The 23,460-nt window shown below is 41.1% G+C and overlaps 1 protein-coding gene across 4 annotated transcripts in view; it reads left to right on the plus strand.

The window, feature by feature from the left end:
- Positions 1-3,715: 3,715 nt before the first annotated feature.
- The window catches only part of pcdh19 (protocadherin 19), a 52,205-nt gene continuing 32,460 nt past the window's right edge, over positions 3,716-23,460 (plus strand). The window contains exons 1-2 of one of the 4 annotated variants that reach the window (XM_043257433.1): positions 3,716-6,960; positions 10,147-10,279. In XM_043257433.1, the coding sequence (XP_043113368.1) occupies positions 4,814-6,960; positions 10,147-10,279 (2,280 nt within the window). In that variant the 5' untranslated portion in view covers positions 3,716-4,813. Of the gene's footprint in view, positions 6,961-10,146; positions 10,493-23,460 lie in introns of all 4 variants that reach the window. The other 3 variants (XM_043257434.1, XM_043257431.1, XM_043257432.1) reach the window with 3 other exon arrangements.

The following is a 23,460-nucleotide window of genomic DNA, read 5'->3' on the forward strand; positions in this document are numbered from 1 at the left end:
CTGTCAATAAAACATTTAAGGATGCGCTTCAAGGTCCTCATCAGCAATGCAGGGTAGTTCGGCTCAATAGACCAAATCTTTTATCATGACCTCTGCTTAGCAGTTTGTACCAGACACAGCGAGGGGCAGGAGATGCTAATAGTGCTCAGTGAGTTTCTAAGAAACAAATCTCAATCTCCTAATAAATATATGCATCCAAAACAACAGTGAAAAGATTTAGATGCAAACCCAAACAATGTGCTAAAAATGGATCGTCTGTAATTCAAATCCCTTCTCAGAGTAAATAAAACGACTGCCCTTTGTCGCTCAATTCTGCCAAGAGACAAACAGCGAACATTTCAATATCGAGAGCTCCATCACTGATGCAACAGTGCCCTCCCAGCTCAGCAGGGGGGCTCAGATGGAGAGAGAATGCTTTAAAACAAATGTATCAAGGCGCAGATAGCAGGGCAAGGCATCACTGAAGATGGGCCTGTCAGTCATCTCGCCGCCTGCTTCCAGTCACGATCATTAGAAGAAATCAAACGCCTGAAATACACTATGATGAAGACCCTAATGAAGTCGTCCTCTTCGTATCCACACCCATCCCAAGAAAGAGCCTCCATCTTGTCTGAATTCGAATAAAAATCACACACGCACTCTTTCTTTTCCGATGGACACCTGTAGGTTTGAGCCTCACTGAGCACCCATGCCATTCGCTGCTGCACACTGAGGGTAATAAGGCAGCAACATATCGGCCCGAGCTCAGATATTCCTTTCAAAGTGAGCAGAAGGGACTGGCTATAGAAGTGTGCCATGCTTTAGCAGCAAAATATAGCATCAAATCAGTTATTCTCTATGTACTGTGGAAAGTGTTGGCTCAAGGCTTGGAGCAAAAAAGTGTCTTAAAGAAGTTCAAAACCGCTGCATGATTGAGTGGCTCCCACTGCACAAAGTAGCTTGGGCTACAGCCTGTGAGCACCTTTGAGCTGCTTTACTTAGCAATTCACACAAAGGGTCCTAACGGTTAGAGGGGTATTTGGCTGAGAACAATACAGCAACAGAGCTAAGAAAGTATTGTTCATACGAAAAGATATTTGGACAGCCAGATAGCAAGAAAGACGGTTTCCCTTCCTCGTCTTGTTTTTTCCCCCCTCCACCTTATTTTACTTCATTTCCAAGAACTTCAAAGCATTGGTTTGCTATGCGATGTTATTATTCATTTGAGAGTCGTCGCTGCTTTTTTGATGCAGGGTCCATATTACACTGGGCTGAATTCACTTTGATGGTCATTTCTGTTCCATTACAATGAATGAAACACCGCAAGATTAAAACCACCATCCATATGTATCATTTAGCGTTGCAGAATCAAAACCGCCGAATGCCGTAGTCGATCTCACAAAGGATAAGGAAATCAGAAGAAAAAGGCTTTTTTAAGTGCTAGGAGTTTGCACACACACACACAGAAAAATTCTTAATTTGAGCGCATTTGTAATAACAGTGCAAGCGAGATTTGTAGCATGATACATTCCGGTGTGTGCTGACATTGCCAAACCAGCTAAATTTATGAACCTCGATGTCAAAGTGAAGGTGCGCGTCATGACCTTTGAGCTCACGTGATAACAAACAACGTCAAGCAAGAGCCCGTTTAACACATACGACTGAATTTTATTGATGAAACATACCAGAGCCAAGACTAGGGGAACATCAACATTCATCGTCTTTCTACGATATTAAGAATTTATTAGGAGGATAAAACTAGCTGTGAAAAATACACCTTCGGTATCTTGATTTGCTTTGGAAGCTTAGCGGGTTTCAACAGTCAACAGAGCAATAGGTTGACAGCTGTCCCTAAAGCATTTGCAAGCCGGAAACAAACATGAACTGGAATATTTAAAATGATGACATCTGTGCTTGCTCATGAATATGAGTGCTTGAGAACTCGCTCAGTTGTATGGCAAACAAAGGAGCAATGTCTCTGCGGTTAGTCAACCTCAACGTATTCAGGCACTTCAAGTCAGAAGTAAAATCTCACGGATTCCGCCCCTAAGGAATATACAGCACTGATTACTCGCATTAGTGTTTTTTTATTAACTAACTAATGATCTAACTAACTAACATTAACTAATTATCTAACATATAGGACCAGGCTAATATGTAGGCTAATCTTTTTAAAACAGTTGGTTAAAAAAAGAAAAAAAGCTTATATAAAATATTTAGGAATATTTAGGAGTATATGTTTGCACATTTGTATTTTTAAAGTTCCAATATTTATGTCTGACAAATAAAAACAAATAAACAAACAAACAAAAAAACTACTGTTTTAATATATGAGGTGAGAGCGGTGCCAGCCGCTAGGTGTCAGCCTTGTGACTTTAAACACAATTTACTCTCAACACGCGGTCATGTGTTCACATGACTCCTGACTCCTCATGCGCGTTCATCAGACAGATACTGAGAAATTGAAAAAAAAATACAAATATATAAACAAGCGCAGTATAACCAGTGAGTTGAACCAAGGAATTTTCAGTCACAAAAAAGCAAAAACGAAAGAAAAAAGTTTGCAAACAACAAAGTGACAGCAGCAACAACAACAACGTAATTATTATTCATATTATTATTATTATCGTTACCTAAAACTAATAGCATTTCATATCATGTTACGCCCGAGCGCGCCTTTATGTCTCGGTGTGTTTGTGTGTCAGAGAAAAAAGAGAGAGAGAGAGAGAGAGAGAGAGAGAGAGAGAGAGAGGGGGAGGATATTGATATGTTATGGTCGTCATCTGTGAGGGTAACGAAAGGCAGCTCTCTGAAAGATTCGCAATTAGCGCATGATCCGAACGCAAACAGTAGTGTTTATTTAGCGCTTCCATTCTTAGGCATGTACGCGATTAATATTTCTTATCGCGGCTTCTGCCATATTTAATCAGTCGAACTCGCGCAACACGTGAATAACCTTTATTATCGTATTAAATCTCGTACAGACAAGTCAATAAATACGTACTTGCCGAAAGCAAACGGTGTTAGGCGTATTATGACGTGGATAAGCTGACGGATCTAAAATGAGGCAGTAACGTTCATGTTTTGTTTTTTTTACTGTCAAAGAATACGGCTCTCATTCTGTGTGCGGAAGGGTCATTTCTGTCAGGCGATTAAACAGGCTAGCTGCAGCGGTCAAGAAAATGTCAGCTTGAATAATTGAATATATATTGATTATAAATCATTAAACCCATTATCATTATTACCGTATTCTAAATAAGGGTCAACTTAAAGAACAAAGTTCAAAACAAAATAAAAAGTTTATGGAGGAAACCATGGCAACAGCAGACCGCTGGAGAGCCTATTGTAGACAAAACATTAAACAAAACAAGCAATAATACAAAAGCCTATAATTTTGCTTTCGTTTGTATGTTTTTGTTTTAATATATAACAATAACTTAGTTATTTGTTTAAAAAGAAAATATCTATGCTGTGCGAACCTGAACTAATTGCGCCCCCGCATTTCTTACGGAAATTCCTTATAAAAAAGGTTACCGTCCCAAAAGTCAATAATTGCAATGACAGACTGTATGTCCAGACATAACTAGAACGGATAACGTAGCCTACACCGTGCGTTGCATGAACTAGAGCTAGCCGGCCGAGTTCATAGCTGTAGTTTGCCCCACCCACCAGCAAATCCAGCTCTCCAGTGTAACCTCTGATTGGCTGTGGGGATTGCGGGTCCTGAGACTGAGCGCGAGACACTGAGCTGTGCATTCGACAGTATGCGCTGAAGATGCGCGCCGTGCGTTTACCTCAGTGAGCAACATTGAAGAACTACATCAAGAACTATTTCGTTTCATTCAGAGGCTGGATATTTCGGACCGGACGCTTTTATTACGGCGAGAAGAACCCAGCTTTACTTGCAAACGCTTGATTTTTCTTCACTGATCTTTCCTCGGTGTTTTATACGGATTTAGTTTCTTTCTTTCTGGACTAAGGCCAGCTGAAATACCTTCATACAAGAAATTTACGCTTGTTGAAAGAAACCTTCACTGGACAAGGCACCCACCTCTCGCTCGACTGGGAATATAGTGGACTGGACTGATAGCCTATTTTAATTCATATTGGTTTGCCATATTGTTCCAGTTTCAGAGACTGGACTGTTCTCTTTTTTTTCTGAAATTGGAATCTCTGTGGTTTCAGTTGGATATGAGCATGGACATAAATGCGGATCAAGGAGGAGACATCCTAACTTCACATTATTATATGGATTGATTGAGCATGAACGATGTTTTAAACTCATTTTCGGTCTAAGTGGTCGTCACGAACCATGATACCGAGAGCAAATATTTTTGAATCGGATCCTTCCTTTCATTCATTCACAAGTTGAGGACCTTCCAGCGGACATTTAGCCTACATTTCTACAGATTTTTTTTTCTTCTCCCCCCTCGCTGCCTCAAAATGGTCGGTTTACATCTCGGTTACCCTGAATTACGCAAATGTTCTCGTTGAAGCCATGTTTTTCGTTCACAATGTTTTCACGTTCTCTGTATGAAGAATTATTCGCCAGCTTTCTTCGTATTTTTCCCCCCCCAAATAACGCAAGGCATGGGTGGCCTGATAAGATTTTGATAAAGTAAATGGAAGTTATCGACTGCGTAATCAGTGAGTCAGATGAATTTCACCGCAGATACAAACATTTTCGTTCGTTTTAAAGGATGCCTACCAGACTGTGATTTTATTCCTTTGACTTGTTGGGAGTTTTTTGTACGTCCGACCGAACGTGCATAAGTTTAAATGTTAATAAAACATCATGCAAATGAGCTTGTGAAGGCAGACATCAACAGGTACAATGCATTCCAAGGACATGGATTTCGTACAAATGTTTTTGTGCTTTCTCTTGTGCTGGACTGGAGTCGATGCCGTTTACAATTTGAAATACACCGTGGAAGAAGAGCTGCGTGCAGGCACAAAGATAGCCAATGTGACGGCGGACGCGAAAAACGCGGGTTTTGCACTGGGAAACCGACAGCCTTATTTGCGGGTTATCTCCAATTCCGAGCCGCGATGGGTTAATCTGAGCCCCGCCGGACTGCTCATCACCAAGCAAAAGATCGATCGGGACGCTGTTTGCCGACAGACACCGAAGTGTTTTATTTCGTTGGAGGTGATGTCGAACTCGATGGAGATCTGCGTGATTAAAATTGAGATTATCGACGTGAACGACAACGCGCCCCGCTTCCCCACCAACCACATTGACATAGAAATCTCGGAAAACGCCGCTCCCGGTACCAGATTTCCCCTAGAGGGGGCAAGCGATCCGGACTCCGGGAGCAACGGCATTCAGACGTACACAATCACCCCTAATGATATTTTCGGTCTTGAGATTAAGACGAGGGGGGACGGGTCCAAAATCGCAGAACTTGTGGTGGAAAAGACTTTAGACCGAGAGACGCAGTCTCGTTACACGTTTGAACTCACCGCGGAGGATGGCGGAGACCCCCCGAAGTCTGGGACCGTGCAACTTAACATCAAAGTAATCGACTCGAACGACAACAACCCCGTTTTCGACGAGCCAGTATACACTGTAAACGTGCTGGAGAATTCTCCCATTAACACCTTAGTCATTGACCTGAACGCCACGGACCCAGACGAAGGAACCAATGGCGAGGTGGTCTACTCGTTCATAAACTTCGTGTCCAACCTGACCAAACAGATGTTTAAGATAGACCCCAAAACGGGAGTCATAACAGTGAACGGCGTTTTGGACCACGAGGAGTTGCCCGTCCACGAAATTGACGTACAAGCCAAAGACCTGGGTCCGAATTCAATCCCTGCCCACTGCAAAGTGATCGTTAACGTAATCGACATCAACGACAACGCGCCAGAAATAAAACTGTTGTCGGAAAACAGCGAGATGGTAGAGGTGAGCGAAAACGCTCCTCTCGGATATGTAATAGCCCTGGTGAGGGTCTCAGACAATGATTCGGGAGCGAATGGAAAAGTGCAGTGCAGACTGCAGGGCAATGTGCCTTTTAGACTCAACGAGTTCGAGAGCTTCTCCACCTTACTTGTTGATGGCCGTCTGGATAGGGAGCAGAGAGACATGTACAATTTGACCATTCTGGCCGAGGACAGCGGGTACCCCCCGCTCAGAAGCTCGAAATCCTTTGCAGTGAAAGTAACGGATGAAAACGACAACCCCCCGTACTTCACCAAACCACACTATCAAGCCATGGTCCTCGAAAATAACGTGCCAGGTGCGTTTCTGCTGGCGGTGTCCGCCAGGGACCCTGACCTGGGCATGAACGGCACCGTGTCCTACGAGATCATCAAATCGGAGGTGCGGGGCATGTCTGTGGAATCTTACGTCACCGTGAACTCGAACGGCGAAATATACGGCGTTAGGGCTTTTAATCACGAAGATACGCGGACCTTTGAGTTTAAAGTCTCTGCGAAGGACGGGGGAGATCCACCTTTGACCAGCAACGCCACCGTGCGCATTGTTGTACTGGATGTAAACGACAACACACCTGTGATGACCACCCCGCCTCTGGTGAACGGTACCGCGGAGGTGTCCATTCCTAAAAACGCTGGAGTTGGTTATTTGGTTACGCAAATAAAAGCTGATGATTACGACGAGGGGGAAAACGGAAGGTTAACGTATTCGATTTCAGAAGGAGACATGGCATACTTTGAAATAGACCAGATAAACGGCGAGGTGCGAACCACTAAGACGTTTGGGGAGAACGCGAAACCGTCCTATCAGATAACCGTGGTGGCGCACGACCACGGCCAAACTTCTCTATCCGCTTCCGCCTACATTGTCATTTATCTCTCTCCTGATCTCAACGCTCAGGAGCAAATCGGACCCGTCAACCTGTCTCTCATTTTCATCATTGCCCTGGGTTCTATTGCAGTCATCCTGTTCGTCACAATGATCTTTGTGGCAGTCAAGTGCAAAAGGGATAACAAGGAAATCCGAACATACAACTGCAGGTACCCGAACAATTTTTGACACGTCTGTTTAAAGTTAAACACGGCTGGTTCAGTGTGCGAATTATGCGCTGGCATTCAGAGGGGTGACCGCGAAAACGAACTAGAATCAAGAAAAAGGCCTAACCGTAAAAGTATTTCGCTAAACGCTAAACCCACGAACTGAAATTGCGTTCACCTGAGGTGGTAACCATAGCAACAGCACGTTACTCGAGGTCTCGGCGTCGCGGTCGGTATGGAACATAGGCAAAACATAAGTAGGCCTAGTTTACCAAACATTATTTACATATCATAAAACAGCGAACGAAGAGGTTGTGTATTTGTCATTTTAAGTAACTCTAGTTAGCTAGTTAGGAGAGTCAATAACATTTTTATGTTCTCAGACAGACTAACCTCCAAAAATTTACACCTTAACAATTTTCTAACACATTGTTTTAGAAAAAAAGTACACAATTTTGCGTGAATGTAATAATATATAGGCCTAAAAACACATGTTTTTACATGTGGATATTCAGGCCTTACTTGTTTGGTCAGACCTCACCAACCCCTATTATTCGCACCCTGGTCTAGTTATAAGGCATAAAATTATATTTCTACCGGAAATTAATGAATACTCATCACACGATGATTAAGACATAAACATAGAGCATGTTTGATGTGTATCTTGGCTGTGCACGCGCTGTGTCTTCAACTGTGCATGTGCTTCGGGCCTTGCTCTGCTGCTGTCATTGCTGATAACAGAAGGAAGCGTAAGAGGAGATCATTACACGTGTTCATTGTGAATATTACGTACTGTATATGTAAAAATAACATATTCATCGATCATGATGATTACACGAGCTTAAAGTAAATATACGATACTAATAAAATATCTGATGTAGCCTACCGTAATAGCATAACAAAACAAATATTTTATACAGCTGAAACAAAGACACCGCAAAATGTCACAGTAATTTGTCAATTTAATTTGATTTAGAGTTTTCAAAGTTTCAGTTCAGCTTCATCATAATCCAAATCAAAGTGGCAGAAGAAAAAATAAAATGAGCTTCAATTTAATTGAACTTAAGTTGATTTATTTATTACCATTTATTTCTTTTTACTGTGATGTTACCATTAAAACATTTTTGAAAAAAGCACACGGAAACAAAGCTAAACGATAGACTCGTCTATAATCAGTGAAATGAACTATTGCTTGATGACTGAAGGCACAGGCCTTTCCTCATGCACACTATCTGCACCGAGACTGCTGTTTGCATAAATAATTGGTTTAATTTTATGACCTTTAGGCCCTCTCACAAAATTGACTTGTTGCTCAAATTTGGAGATTTCGTTTATGATTTGGCAACATATTATGGTTGTGAATGTAGAGGTCACTAAATCAGAATACAATAGCAAGGCCATGGCAAACAAATGTTACTGTCAACGGTCACGCTATCATAAAAATAATTACACTCGTAAAGGGTAAATTATGCAAATGTATAGCACGATAATAGTCTTTGACACATGGTGTGTAGGGGAGAATATTATTTTGTTAATCTACTGTAGTATGAATACTTATCAATCTGTAACATTGGCCACTGTGTTGATTTCCCTCTGCTACATTACCACTCTCAGCATTTCCATATAAATTGCTTTTGCAAATTTAACCTGAAACCATTACCATATTTTTACCACAAATTGTTGTTGACGTTTCTGTCTTGTAATGCAACAGCATACAGTAAATGATCCATCTTAACAGAGACGTATGCAAGTGAACATTTTCAAGAAGGCTACATCGTGATCACGGTGGTTAGGCACGTAGAGTATCTACCTCGCCGCGATCGGAAGACGGTTAGAGACGGCCTGTGTTTAGATTGCTGTCGTTAACATTTATTTTCCTCTCCAGATAGAAACCTGATGGAGGCTTTCAGCTCTCCCAACAGGGGGTTAGTGAGAGTGCTTGATACAGTTTTCTTCAGCTGTGCTCACTGACTCTCCTTTCTGGCTCATCTGAGATTCTTTGGATTGTCTTCACTGTGACGAGAGCCAAACACATATGACCAAACAGACCAGAGAGACGCGTGTTTATTAACACGGTTAAATAAAAGACACTGGTGCTGTTGCAGTTTACAGAACAAAACAAATGGTTTTAATAAAACAACACAGACGAAGGCGTCCAGTAATATTCGTTATGATAATTAACATTGTACTGTACTTCTTCTTACATATTTGCAGCCTGCTTTGTCACTATGTCTTTAACGAAAGAAACAAGCTCACACTTAAATGTCATAATAGTACATTTTTTGACCAGCTATTAAGCATGCCTTGGACCGCCTAACTTTTTTTTTCTATGCTTTAACTAGCACAGAGAAAAAAAAAAGCTTTTAGATGCCTCCTAAAAAGATAAGGTCCTGCACCGTTATCATTTTTCCGAGCCAGAAAAAAAGTAAGGAGCAGGGAGACACAGCCTGAATCCAAATGAAAAGCGCAGAAAGAGGAGCTTTGTGTTTGTGCAGGCAGAGCGAGCGTACCATTAAGCCCAAGCCGTACGTTAGGGCAAATGTGTGCCCTTCAGAGGACATAAAAAGAAATAAGTGTAAGATTGTTTTCGGCTATAAGATCTAATGATCCTCATGGGAAAAAGCGAGAGGGGTCAGTGGGGAATAGCTAAGACAAAGACTGTTTACTACACCGACTCTCCTTATGAGCTCTCAAGTTTAAGTTTAGATTGCAACCCAAGCATCCTTTGGGGCAAGATCTCAAAGTTTCTCATTTACTGTGATTAGAATCAAAACCCTCAAATCAAGTTAGCAGTAGCCACAGAGCTTAGCTCAGAGAATTGAGATTCACAACCCACCTGCCAGCGGGCTTGTTTGTAACATGAGCGAAAAAAAAAGCAGACAAGCGCCGGCCTAACTTTGAATATTATTACTTACGCTCGCAATGACGCTTGGTATCATTTGTCGCTGTGTGTGCTTCTGTGGTTTGGCATGTTTGCATTGTGTATGTGTTTGTGACAAGTCAAGCCGCCGAGCATGGAAATGCAAACAAATGAGGGACATCGGCTCCATTGGCGGCCGGAGGTCGCTCGAATGTGGCCGCTCTCTCTTGAATATGGGTCTGGCACCTCAGCCCGAGCCAGGCCAGGACCTGGCGCCGGCTGTGCGTGCAGTGAGAAAGGCAGAGCACTGCTTTATTGAGTCTGTTCAGTTTCTTGTACCTGCGCAGGGTGGCGGAGTACTCCTACGGCAACCAGAAGAAGTCCAGCAAGAAGAAGAAGCTGAGCAAGAACGACATCCGGCTGGTGCCGCGGGACGTGGAGGAGACGGACAAGATGAATGTGGTGAGTTGCTCGTCTCTCACCTCTTCGCTCAACTACTTCGACTACCACCAGCAGACTCTGCCGCTGGGCTGCAGGCGCTCCGAGAGCACCTTCCTCAACGTGGAGAACCAGAACTCCAGGAATGCCGCACCCAACCACGGCTACCACCATACCTTCACAGGGCAGGGCCCTCAGCAGCCTGACCTCATCATCAACGGCATGCCGCTGCCTGAGGTGAGATTTGCTCCAGTCTGCTCCATCCTTCAGCCTGCCACGGCTAACAGCGGCAAGGGAGGGTGGGGACGAGGGAAATCCGTCGCAGGGCCGCTAACCCAACCTGATAGATAGCTGTTACTTTTACTGGAATTTTGGGTGATTTGTGGTTGTGAAGGTGGAAATACTGTATGGTTTCTTTTAACTAAGCCTTTAACGGTGCTTACATATTCATGCTTACATGCATTATTTGTCTATGTTGGAAACCTAGGAATAGGTGTAGTAAAAAAAGTGAGCAAGCCGCCATTGGACAGTTGCCAAAGTAGATTATTTGGCCACCTCTGTTTCTGCTCTCTCTTTTTCATGCTGAGCAAAAGAGCTGCAACCTGAACATCTGCCAAATGCACTGACCTGGCTAATCGGTAGCGCTGCATGCAATTTTAGGTGCAACCATTAAGAACAATCATTGCCGAAACAACGATTTGCACCTAAGTCCATGATCTTCATAGGTGGCCTGCAGCATCTTGTTATGGATTTCTGAAATGTAAAGGCAATGTTACATCTGATTGCAATAGGCTTTATCGCAATGACTAGGTAATCAGCAGTGACATAATCAACCAATCAGGTTACTTAAAGACATCAATGCAATGTAGTAGGTACTATGTAAACCTTTTTATCTTGCATCTTATTTTTTTTTTAGTGATAAACATTTTTCGGATTCTGCAGATAGATAGATCATGACAATTTAGTTTATTTATTTAGTACTGCCTGATTAAGCTTTCGAAATATCAGATATTATTTACACAAGACGGTGTGTGAATAAATAAAACCGTATTTACACAACTTATTCTTAGATCTCGTGACAGTGCAGCTTCCTCGACGAGGAGGTGAACACTGATGAAGAAGATTTGGTTTCACTTATTATTTAGCCTTTTGGAAAATAAATTTAAAGTGTACTTTGAAGTCACTCTGAATAAAATCACCTGCCAAATTTATAACTATAAATTTCTAAACATCTTACACAAATTAACAAGGGCAATACTAAATAGTAAAGACTAATATATTAAAGCTGTCACCAGATGCTCAAAGGTGTATCGGATATATTTAAAATACAACTAGTTAACGGAGGAATATTCAGACAGGAACCATTATACAGTAGGTCAGACTACACAGAGGTTAACACAAGACTTAAAGCTGCACGCTGGCTGGACAAAGGAATTACGGTGTGTAACAGCAAATGTAGTAGCTAGGCATGGTAGCTTAATCCCTTAATAAAACTACCTAAGCAGCAGGATTAAAGAACATCTATTTTTCTCAACTGATGAAAAGACAAAGAATTAACAGAGGAGAGGGGGGTGGCGTGGGCTGAGTAAGCCTGTAGATTGAGTTTGATAGTACAATGAAGTCTAATGCAAAGCTTTGTTGTTTCACTGCAGCATTGAAAGAGGGAGAGAGAGTAAGATGGTGTATATATGCATCTTAATGTCAGATGTCTGGCCCCGACACATTTTCCAATTTCATATAGGCCAGTGATTGGCCTGATAAAGGTGTGGGTTTATTTGTATGCTGGTTTCATCATGCGCGGCGCTCCACCTGACATTGACAAACACTCTTTGACCACATTTCTGCATATTTCTCCTCCAGAGGCCTAAGACGGGCTGAGTACAGTCGGCCATATCCTTTTCCCCTTTTGGTGTGACATTTACAAAACACAGTGGCTTCCCATTCAACATGCTGTATTTGAAAAATGTTGTCAGTATAATTATGCATCCATTTATGTGGGGCACAATCAAATATTGCAGCTGTTAAATGACCGATAATAGCTCTGTCATGCGTTACGAGTCTGGGCTTGGAAGCGTTTGACTCTACAAGTCAGGGTTTCCCAGAGGTCTGCTGAGGACACACTGGTCGGTACACAGTTGTGATTAACCGTGCATCTCCTTGCCCTGAAACATCAAGGCCTTAGGGCTGTTTTCCAGCGTTTCGTGATTCAGACATGATTTTGAGATGTGGCTTGTTTGTTTACTTTACAGTCCCAGTTGGAGCTTATATTCGAAAAGTGTGTGTTTGGAAGAGTGCTATGCCAATTTTTCAGACAGGAGAAGAAATATTGCAGAGTTTTAATTAAAATTACACACTGCCGGCTTATTGATAATGAAACTAATCTGATAATCTAGATAGTGGATGCACAGCATTTCATCTTACTGATAGCATGCTTTGAAAAGCACATTTTCGAGAACACCATAACAGCAGTGGAAGATACACCTTTCATCTACAGTCTACCAGTGAACCAGAAACATAATAAGGCTGAAAACTATTGTCAGAGATTAATATTTATTCATTTAGCAGACATAAATGATGAGTAGTCTTCTTTGTTTAGGCCAGACATACCATGTTCAGAATATGCAACATTCACAATTCATTGACTCATCCTCCAATACTCAACTTAATGGATTTAAAAGAGACACCAGATTATGTGGCTTATTAATGCTAATGTAAAGTAATTTATTAATGCTAATGTACTACAAAACATGCAGGATAAAGGATGAAAGATGCTTATACAAGAACTAATAATATAATCACGAAAAAGAAGAGTTAATTTACAAATGCTAATATATAAACAATAGAGTTAGATATATAAAGTAATAACAGTAATTTGTATTTCAAGGCTCAGGTAAGCTCTGTGTTTATGATACTGACTCTCTGGAGATGGTTCTGTGGTTCCAGTCCCAGAGGAGCCAAACACATTGTTTTCAGAAAGCCGTGTGGTTAACCTGTCTTTGGTTGTCTCCAAAATAAGGTTCAAGCCGTAATAGAGATGCAGCTCTCTAGCTGATTATACAAGATCAGTAGCGGTTCTTGCAGCATAAGCATACATGACAGCCTGCTTAAACTAAAATGAGGCTGCGCTCCACCTGTGACACTGATAATAAGCTAAAATTCCACCAAGTATTGATCTGCTTGGAGAAAACGTCCTGCTACTTTATGCACTGAATGTGTTAAGGAGAATGTGAAAAAGAAAACATAGTTATTTTACTATTTGTATTTTCTGTCAGAGAAAATTCCTCTCCAGTTTTGGAACAATAATTTAAGTACTGCTCGTCCAGATGCTATCATTCTGTTACAGAAGAAATTAGCTCATAAATCCCACTGCTAGCATATGGTACTCGGATACAGTTTAATATTTGAGATCAGTCTGTCAATGAGGATCTGTATATTTGTTTAGATTACCACAGTGATACAGACATATAAAGAAAAAAGTTGTCTTTTCATTATAATGAAGCAAAGCTTTGCGTTGATGTTATGTTAGCCCCGTTCGCCAGGGTGTCAAACTAATCTATAGCATAAGCATGCACTTACAGCTTCACAATAAGGCTTCTCTGCACGAGACGCATTTTCGTGTCACTGTGTATACAAAGCAAAGTCATGTCGCATAAACATAACACACTCGCTATATATGCTGCCAATCATTTCAGCCACTTAGGACCGTACTGTTTAGACTCCATTTCTGAAGAGTGGCTGTTGAATACATTAGCCCTCATTAATGTAGTTAAACCTTCGTTGGAGAACTTTTTGTTTGCCAAACCCTCAGATTTACTAGAGCTACATTATCTGTTGTTTGCATACCACTAATTGCAATTACAGCATTTTTTTTTCCCCCTCCATGTTTGCATGTTTACAGTAGCCCCGCAGTCCTAAAACGTCACGCAGGAATTTTAATTTCTTCTCTATCATTCGTTGTTTTGTAGCACAAAATGGTTTTTTAAAAAGCATTTGTTTCACCTTTTAGGTCAGGGTTTTGAAAATGTTTTGACTTAACTGAACCGCTGGGGTTTTGTGTTTCTCTAACTTTCGTCAGACTAAGCCAATTAATCATTCTAAATCCCATACACGATAAGGTAAAGGCCACAGCATGCTGCCTCCCCGAAGGGTTTTCAGAAAGCTTCACTGAACTGGGCTTGCTCTGATGAAGAACTTGGATTTAGCCATTTTCAATTAGGTGGGGAATTAATAAACAGAAAGAAAGAAAGAAAAGAAAAAGGAGTGTAGAAAAAAAAACAACAACACAGACTGCCAGCTACACCTAAATTTGAAATATTTTTATCAACTTGAGCTTTCCTGTTCTTTCTTTTATGTTATGTGCCAAAGAGCAAAATAGACAGTACGAGAGATAGAGCAGGAAGAAAAAGGATAAGGAAGAGAGAGATACGCCTTATCTCAAGTACCTTGCGATGCGTTCTGATTGGATTCTGGCAGATGAAGATGGGAGTTTTCAAAGAAGGTTATATTTGTAAGCCACAGACTCTGCTGGCATTCTGCCTTCAAGAGTCGCCTACTAACAGGAACATTTCCGGATCTAATAAAAGGGCCACAGTTCCATTATAGTACGAATGTTCAATCGTTTGCTGAACTCTGACGTTCAAGTGAGACATTGTTAGAGCAATATAGCCGAGCAAACTCATTCTCTTTAAACTGTTTTACTGTAGGCTGCAGATGAGGCATTCGTAGCCTCACCTGGAACGAGAAAAACCCCTAATGCTATCTTTGTAGCTCCAGTCATAGCTGACATAAGCACATCAGAACGCCCAATGAAATTTAACGTCCTCTCTCAAACATTTAAGACAAAAGCTGAAAACGTATTATCACCAGTTAGAGAGAAAGGAAGTAATAAGAAAGCAATTCTTTTATTTTTTATATATGCTAATGCCATAAACCTTTTTAGACCAAATTTTAGATTTAGGAAATGTAAAGTTATTTCTTTGTTTAGATTAATTGTATATAAATTATATATATATATAAAAAAGTAAATGAGTAAGTGAAAGAAAGAAAGAAAGAAAGAAAAAAGAAAGAAAGAGAGAGAGAGAGAAAAAGAGAGCATTTAAAAAAATGAAGCATGTGGACATCATGCATGTTACATAAGCTACGCATTTTTTGCATGGAATCTGTAACGGTTATAAAAGCATCTTTTATCATTTTGCTTTGTGCGTTTTTCAAACAATTTTGTTCAGTCCCTTTGTACGTGACTAAATGGTTATTATATATATTAAGATCTGCACACATTCATGTTTGGACTTTTGAAATTAGCTTTGCAGGTTTACTTTGGGGGGAAAAAAAACAGTTGGAGAAGAACAGAATTTTTTCACACTCTTGCAAAGTAACACATAATGTGTGATATCGCTTAGATCAGGGCGATAAGATGGAACCTGTGAAAAAGGACTTCTGATGGAAAAGTAGCTGGCCAGATACAGATACAGTTGAGACCCACAAGAGAGGAAAATAACTTTATAAATGATTTTCTCTCTCTCTTAGCCTCATCTCTCATTAACACAGATTTAGCTGCCAGCACTGAAAATGCCTGTGGTTAAATTAATAGGATGGGAAAGGTCGGCCTACATTCTCTAACACAAGGCATTGCCACAGGGAATGACGAACAGACAACTTTCTACATGGTTTATCAGAACACTAGTGTATTTGTTAAATTACGTAGAGATGATAATGGGCAAGTCTCACCATTGTTTGCTTATTTTAATCACCAGACCAAAGTGCAATGTTTGCAGTTACATCTGTAATACTATGAACTGTGAAAAACCATGTCGAAATTTGTATGTGCATGTGGACTGACATGAGCAAACGAGGAAAAGAAAATGTGAAAAACTCCTAGTGGGTGAAATTCAAACTGGTGGGTTGTATGTGTATGTGCAAAACGATCAGTTTTGTGTGAACAGATGTCCTTCCAAATATTTTTATACCTACTTGCCAATTAAACTATCAGGGGATCCGCACATGGATAGACCTTTTAGGGAAATTGAATATCTATTTATCATTACAGTTTAAACTATGTTGTCTGAATCATTTTAAAGTGGGAGGCTATAAATATTCCCAAGCACAGAGGTGGAACATGCTTTTATAGAACATGTTCCTTAGTTAAACAACATGTATTTATTTGCAGTTAACTATCAACTGATGACCAGTTACTTTGAATGTTAACACGATGTTTCCTAACCCCAGTAGTAAAGCATTTAGAAGGTGTAGGACATTCTTGTGGCATTATGTCAAAAAAAAGAAAAGATCGGTCATTATAAATAATGTTTTCCAAGCTAAAATCTCAGACCAACAGACTGACCTTTTGAAGTGGCATGACTGAATTTGTTTTTCTACTTTTCTTTTCACTCTAAATCGTTCTTTCGGTGCCAGGGAGTGAATGCATTATCATAAATTGGATATATGAAAGATAAAATGTAAAAAATGAAAGTTTACCACAGCGCCTAGCTCTTTTATCTAAAAAGTTATACATTAAAAAAGCCTGGTGCAGTTTGTTAGAATGTGTGATATTGCTTTTTCGGTTGGGTTTTTGCTCCTTTATTTTCACAGATTAATATCAGAACATGTAATTGTTTATGTATTGATCTGCGCTTGCCTCACTTTTCAGCGTCTAATACAAACTTCTGATGTATCGAGTCAATTACATATCAAGAACTCCTCCTTATTACTTGCCTCTGCTTTTCTTCTATTTATGAAAGGAAAAAAGTCTTTCTTGAGAGAAAGCGAACGAGAAATTGCATCATATATCTGCTGAGATTAATTTCTGCGTTCACTGGGTTTACAAGAGCAAGAATAACCAGCCCCTTTGTGGGTCTATTGGCAACTGGGTTATTTGTCTAGGTAGGCAGGGTGTGCTGAGTGTGTGGTGAGGTGGCTTAATGAACAGCGAGATTGTTGGCAGGCAGGCCGCTGTATAGCTGTAGCACTGAGAAAACAGCAGGCCAACATAATTGTGCATTGTTCAGCCATAGAACAGGAGGCAAAGCATGTAATGAGCTGTAGCACCGGCTCGCGTCTTTCCTAATGGGCTATGACCAGGTTCATCCTTCCAGGGGCCGCAGCCACTCCAATCATCGCTATCGCCCATTCCCCCTCGACTTTCTTTCAAAGACCCCAATATCCCCCTCTTCCTCCCTCTCACTTCTGCCCGTTCTTTGTTTGTCTTAAAGGGACAGTTCATCTGAAAAGGAAAACTCTGCCATCGTTTACTCGACCCTCACGTCGTTCCAAACCCGCATGACCTCTTTTTTTCCAAAGAAAGAAACTCATACAGGTTTGAAATGACACGAGAGGGAGTAAATAAAAGCATTGACACAGGCCAACGAGAAAACAAAGTTCAAGTTTAGCAAGAAATATGTTGATGTTATTTGCAAGATGCTGTGAAAACTGGCTACTTATTTTAACTTTTTTTTTTGAAGGGGTTGGGCAGGTTTGATCCTGTTTTGCATTTTGATTGCCCAAGCCTCCTGCATAAATGGGATTCCAGTAGGCCTACTTCACCGATTTGTTGTTTCTTGATGTTAGGTTTTTTTTTTTCATTTTACCTGAAAGCCTGAGACACGCAGAGCCAAAAGCGCTTGAAAACCCAACAGACCAAAATAAACATCAGCTAGTGAAAAGCCCCTGAAATTGAATGTCTATAATGCAACACAAAATGCAAAAAGATTTTAAGCCACCCTTTTTTTTTCCGGAGACCTCTCTGCAAGACACAATGAAAGTTTGCTTTGACTCTCTCGTCACGTCCAGCGTTTGATGTCCTGCAGCCAGAGAGCCAAAGTTAATGAATGAGATCGGTGTGTTCTGATTTGCTGCTCTGTTTCTGGGCACTGTGCTCTCAGCAGGGGCCGCAGCCTCTCTAACCACATTCTGACAAGACAGCTGCTCTGAAAGAGAGAACGATGAAGAATGTGAGCGAACGAAAGACTACAATCGTGCAGGGTTGAGGAGTCTTGCTCCACGACTGTAATGATACGGATTTAATTTGTCCTTGGGGGTGCAGGTCACTCCAAAGATGTGCGTTTGGCTGCCCTAACTTTTGAGACGTCGTTAGCCTAAAGCGAACCGACAGAGCCCATTATAGCGACGAAACCCCACAAAAAACACACCCTTGAACGCACGAGTTGATCTGTCACAAATATCGCCGGAGGGGGTGGTGTGCGGAGGGGTGTTATTCTCTGTTGGTCTCTTGTTTATTATGTCTTGGGTGTTTCATATAACAAATGGAGAGAGACAGTTTTCTCTCAGGGGTTCTTAGCTTCTCCCCACAGAGCGTGATTAATTGTTATTGTGGTCTATTTTTATGTCGCGTCCTGAAATACGAAGGTACAAGAGAGGTAGCTTGACAATGTAGCTCGGGGCTCTCGCTGACAGTGTTTGCTTTATGGTATTTTCATATTTTATGGCCCCTGCTGATTTAGTTACTTCAAAACATCGCTCGCCATTAGATAGAACACAGGTACTGGCCAGCCATTCCTGCCATCGATAGCCCTGCGGTCCTGCGCATGTTTTATAGACGCACTAATGCACGGGCGACAAGCACGGCTGACAGATTAGGGGACATCGGAGACACTCTCAGGACCTTCTTTCATCTGTTCGTGTCTTAATAATGATTACTCGACAGGCTTAAGACCAGATTTGACCTTCTTGTTGTGCCCGAGACAACTCACCATGCTTCACAAGGTTTAGCTGCTAGGCTGCCAGGATGGAGAATTTGAGACCGTGGGCAAGCAACCGCTCGCAGACAGTAGAGAGATGTTACCTGGGTGCTGCATACTGGGCTGGATAGAGAAAGAAAGAGAGACGGGGAGCGTTTCTAATTATACCGCTCCAGTCACAGTACTGTGGTGGGCTGTAGCTTGCATGAGCAACCGCAGAAAGCTGACTTTTGGTTTAATTTGGAAGACTAGCAATAATCCAGACTAAATCTCTTAAAGCTGCAGCTTCCCCTCTGTCGGATTAAGGGGCAGTCTTAAAAGGATAAGAGCTGCTTATCAGTGCTTCCCTCAACACTTCCTAGTGACTTCCGAAAAAAGTGTATATATGAAACTGGTTCCAGTCAGATAATGTGGCTATTTATTAGCGATTATGTGCCACCTAGAATACGCAGACATGCAAGCAGAAACTACTGAGATCATGTAATGTTGGAGTGAATGAGTAAAACAAGCAGCAGTGAGCTATTAATTCCTAAGGCGGGAAAACACAGTATGTTAGGAAGCTTAAAGCTGTTTTTGGTTTAACAACGTTCTCTAAATTTCCTCTAAATATAAATCCGTTTTACATTGGTCACATATAATCTAGCCTCTTGCAAATCAGTAGGACACGTTTTATCTCTGTGTTACTATTTGGACATTAATATTTAACCGTTTCTAATTCTTAAAGAGAAGCAGATATTTGTCACACTTTTACACATTGGTTGACCAAAATACTGTACAATTATAATATTTTACTAGAGCAGTTTTAAAAGCTACATCTACAACAGTTATGTTTTAAGAAGTGATTTAAAAGCCTGTTTTAATGTTTTTGTCCCTACAAACACAGCCAGTGAAACAGGTCCCTTTAACTAACTCTTAAGAATATAAGAAAAGGAGGAAAACAAATCTGTTAATTTAGCTATAGACATACATTTATATAAATGTTTAATTCAACCCACATATTAATTTCTAAATAAAGGCAACAAAGTAAATCTCTGAAAGGTGTGTTTTGGAATGAAATCATTATTTGTATAATCCCAGACACTATTTTGCTATGCCTATTTATTTATAATTTATTTAATTTCAGGGAATGGACTGACAAGTGAATTGACAGGAATGCGTATGTACAACCTCTCAGTTTTTACTTTGAATACAATTCTTATTCGGAACGATAGCAAGACAGCTGGAAGTTTTATTTACTCGCTTGATGTAACACCGCAAAACAAACATTTGTAAAGTGGATAACTCTTAGATCTGGAAGGAAGTTGGTGAACAAAGGCTGCGGTTGTCATTACTTGAATTATTTATCTTCTTTTTTTCTTTTTCTTTCTTTTTTTTTTATTTCACAACAGTGAGGCACAGAGCAAAATGCGAATGCATCCAAATTGAGCCTGTTTGTTTAAAGCGCCGTTAATGAAGTGTTACTTTTTTCTGTTTTGTTTTTGCCTGTCTCACTGTCAGGGCTGCTAGGGGAACAAGCACTAATCCAGCACGTCATGATACGTGTTGTTTGAAATTGCATGAAAGCGAGAGGCTGCCATGTGTCTCACAGGGGTAAAGAGCGAGAGAAATAGGACTCCGCAGGGGCAGAGGCAGAGAGAGCACAACCTTTTTAGGTCTAGAAAGCGAGTATCCAGTGGGGAGAGAACCACTCAGGGAGCAATGCAAAAATAGAGGTGCGTGTGTGGATTCTTGTTTACAAGGTGACACCTTTTTAACCTCCTATTTACTGCATGCTCCTGAGAGCATCTGTTCTCCACTGGGACAGGCACGTCACTTGATTCTTTCCTTCTGAATTCACCTTAAGGTTACTTTCTGGGTGTTAATTAATGAAGAATCCAGCCGTGCTAACCAATCCGTACAGATTTTCATGAGAAAACCTAACAATGTTCAAGAAATCCATATAGTCTTATTGGTTTTGTACGAACAAAAGGAGAGATAAATGTTCTCTCTCTCTCTTTTTAGACCCGATTGTCTCGCTGTATTGTTTAGGATGACCTCGGCTCTAGTCTAACTAATGATCTCTATTAAAGTGAGCCTGTTAACCAGGACAGTAATTATGTCGCATTTATCTGAGGGGCTGTTTGCCAGTCTTGGCAGGTTTGTCAAGAATTGAGAGCAATTGTGAGAATAACAAGAATTCTACTCATTCTAAAAGTACAAATCAGCTTCACTTTAAAGCATATTAGTTCAGTTTGTTGGCATATATGGACACGACTGGAATGGATGTGTTCAGCGTTTTTTTTTTAATAAGAGAAGGAATTTGAAGACAAATACCGTCAAAGAATGAAACTGTGTATTTTGTGTCAATAATTACCTGAGCGTAAGCTACTAAAATCTCCATCAAATTCCCCCTGTAGATGTTACAACCCCATTTTAAAGACTCATTTTCAAAAAATGTCTTAAATTGCTTATTAACCTACAGCCTGGGACCCCAGGTGTCAGATCTCCTCTGTTTCTGCTAATCAGGGGAAGTGCTATTTTTCAAAGCTCGAACTGAACAAAATTGGAGCTGTTGGAGAACTCTTAGGTTGGCATTATTCTCATGTAATGAGTGTAAGAGAGCCCAATTATTCCACTTGCCATCAAAACAGAGAAAGATTAACTCTTCTCCACTTTGACACTCTCCAGCAGTACTATCTTTTTATAGATGTTCGCACTCTTGATCCGTCTATGCTGCACTGATGTTATTTCGTTTTTTTTCAACCCAACTGCTGTGTGTGCGCACGTGTGTGGTTTTCCTATGCTTTTTTAGTGCTCTGTAGCTTCATCAACATGCCTACCACCTGAACAAAAACACAAAGAGAATCCTGCAGCTCCTCATGTAGAATGGCTATGACTTGTCATCTTTCTCTGGAGAGTGGCATTAAAACTCTAAATTAGAGATACAGCCACGCTGCGCATATGGAGGGGGAACAATTTTCGCCCAAGCTTAGCTTGAATCCCAGTTAAGTGTTGAGTTTTGAAGCTTAAATTGTCCAACTGCAGAGGGATTTCACCACTTTGCTTTTGAAAAACATCTTGTAGATTAAATGGAAAGGCCACAGTTGGAGCCCTTTGAATAAATGAAAAGAGTCCAGCTCTATAGGATATCGCATTCTTTATCAGTCTGCAAAAAAATGAAACTGGCTGCTAATCAGGAGGAGCCGAATAACAAGAGATGGATAAAATTATTCACCGCAAACCCTAATTCGCACAATCGGAATCTGAAGAGGCACACAGTCGAGCTTAAGTTATGTTCGGTTTCGAAAAAAACTGCGCACACCCACGTACACCTAGACAGCTTTGATAAGAGACAATTACCACGCATTGTTTACGGTGCAAGTCAAATGATTTCAGCTCTTTATTTGGAGGAAGTCATGGTGATGATAGTTTAACTACACTGGCTCACTGCCCAAATACAAAAGTGATCTTTATCTCTTTATCAGCAAGAATGCAGATGTTTAAAGCACATAGGGGGTAACGCACTGGGCCGTATGCGGTTGTTTTTTTTGTTTTTTTTTTGTCCACGACCCCTTTGCCATCCTGCCCCCCTAAACATGTTTGGGTCTAAAGACGGTCTAATACAAATTAAATTAAAGAAAGTCTGCACAGATAATCCTGGTGTGTTTCAGCTGCTGTGGCGGCGTGGGGTCAAGCCCGCAGCATCTGGCCCTCCTCGCCACAGCAAGCCCACAAGCTGCTCCGCTCTCTCTGGGAGCCGGAGCAGAGCAGCACCCCTACTGGCCCACTTAGGAGTGTGTGTGTGTGTGTGTGTGTGTGTGTGTGTGTGTGTGTGTACACATGTGGTCGGGCCCAGGATGTGGGAATGTAAAACAAGGGTGTGAGCCTGTCAACTCGCATGTAAAGTGTCTTGCTGCATATGCGAGTTTATTTGTTTGTGCAGTGTTAAAGGAGTGTAGGAAAGGGTGTTAAATAAGTGTCGCGGTGCAGTGGGGAGGAGGTTTTAAAGCAAATTGTTAATTGAAAATCCGAAGAAATGTATGTTCGAATTAGCCCCATATCTGTCGGCAGTCCCTCGTGTAACGCGGGGGACGTTGTTGTGCGGTGGTGATAGCAGACTGTCAGCACCCTGATTAACATCTGCTCATTGGTCTACAGATGAACCACTGATGTGTGGCGAGGTAAAGCGTCGCTCTCGAGCCGATGATGACAGCTGCTGAAAAAGGCCATTTCAAATATTAGAAGCAGATGTGTCCGCCGTGGCTAAATCTAAATGCTAACTACTCTTACAGTATTGCATCATGAATTGTGCTGATTGGGTCAAGCTTGTTATGATTACAGTGGAGTTTTTATCCGCCCATCTGTCCGTTAGGGCATCACGGGACCGTCCAGCCACTACTATGTTTGGAGAAAAAGCAGGGGTTGGTTTTTGCATTTTGCATCTGTGTTTTTTTTTTTTTTTGTGTGTTTTTTTGGTTTGCAAAAAAAATGAGAAAAACATTGTAATAAACGTTTGTTATTATGTTAGTGTGT

The sequence above is a fragment of the Puntigrus tetrazona genome, chromosome 14, assembly GCF_018831695.1.
Source record: "Puntigrus tetrazona isolate hp1 chromosome 14, ASM1883169v1, whole genome shotgun sequence".
NCBI lineage: Eukaryota > Metazoa > Chordata > Actinopteri > Cypriniformes > Cyprinidae > Puntigrus > Puntigrus tetrazona.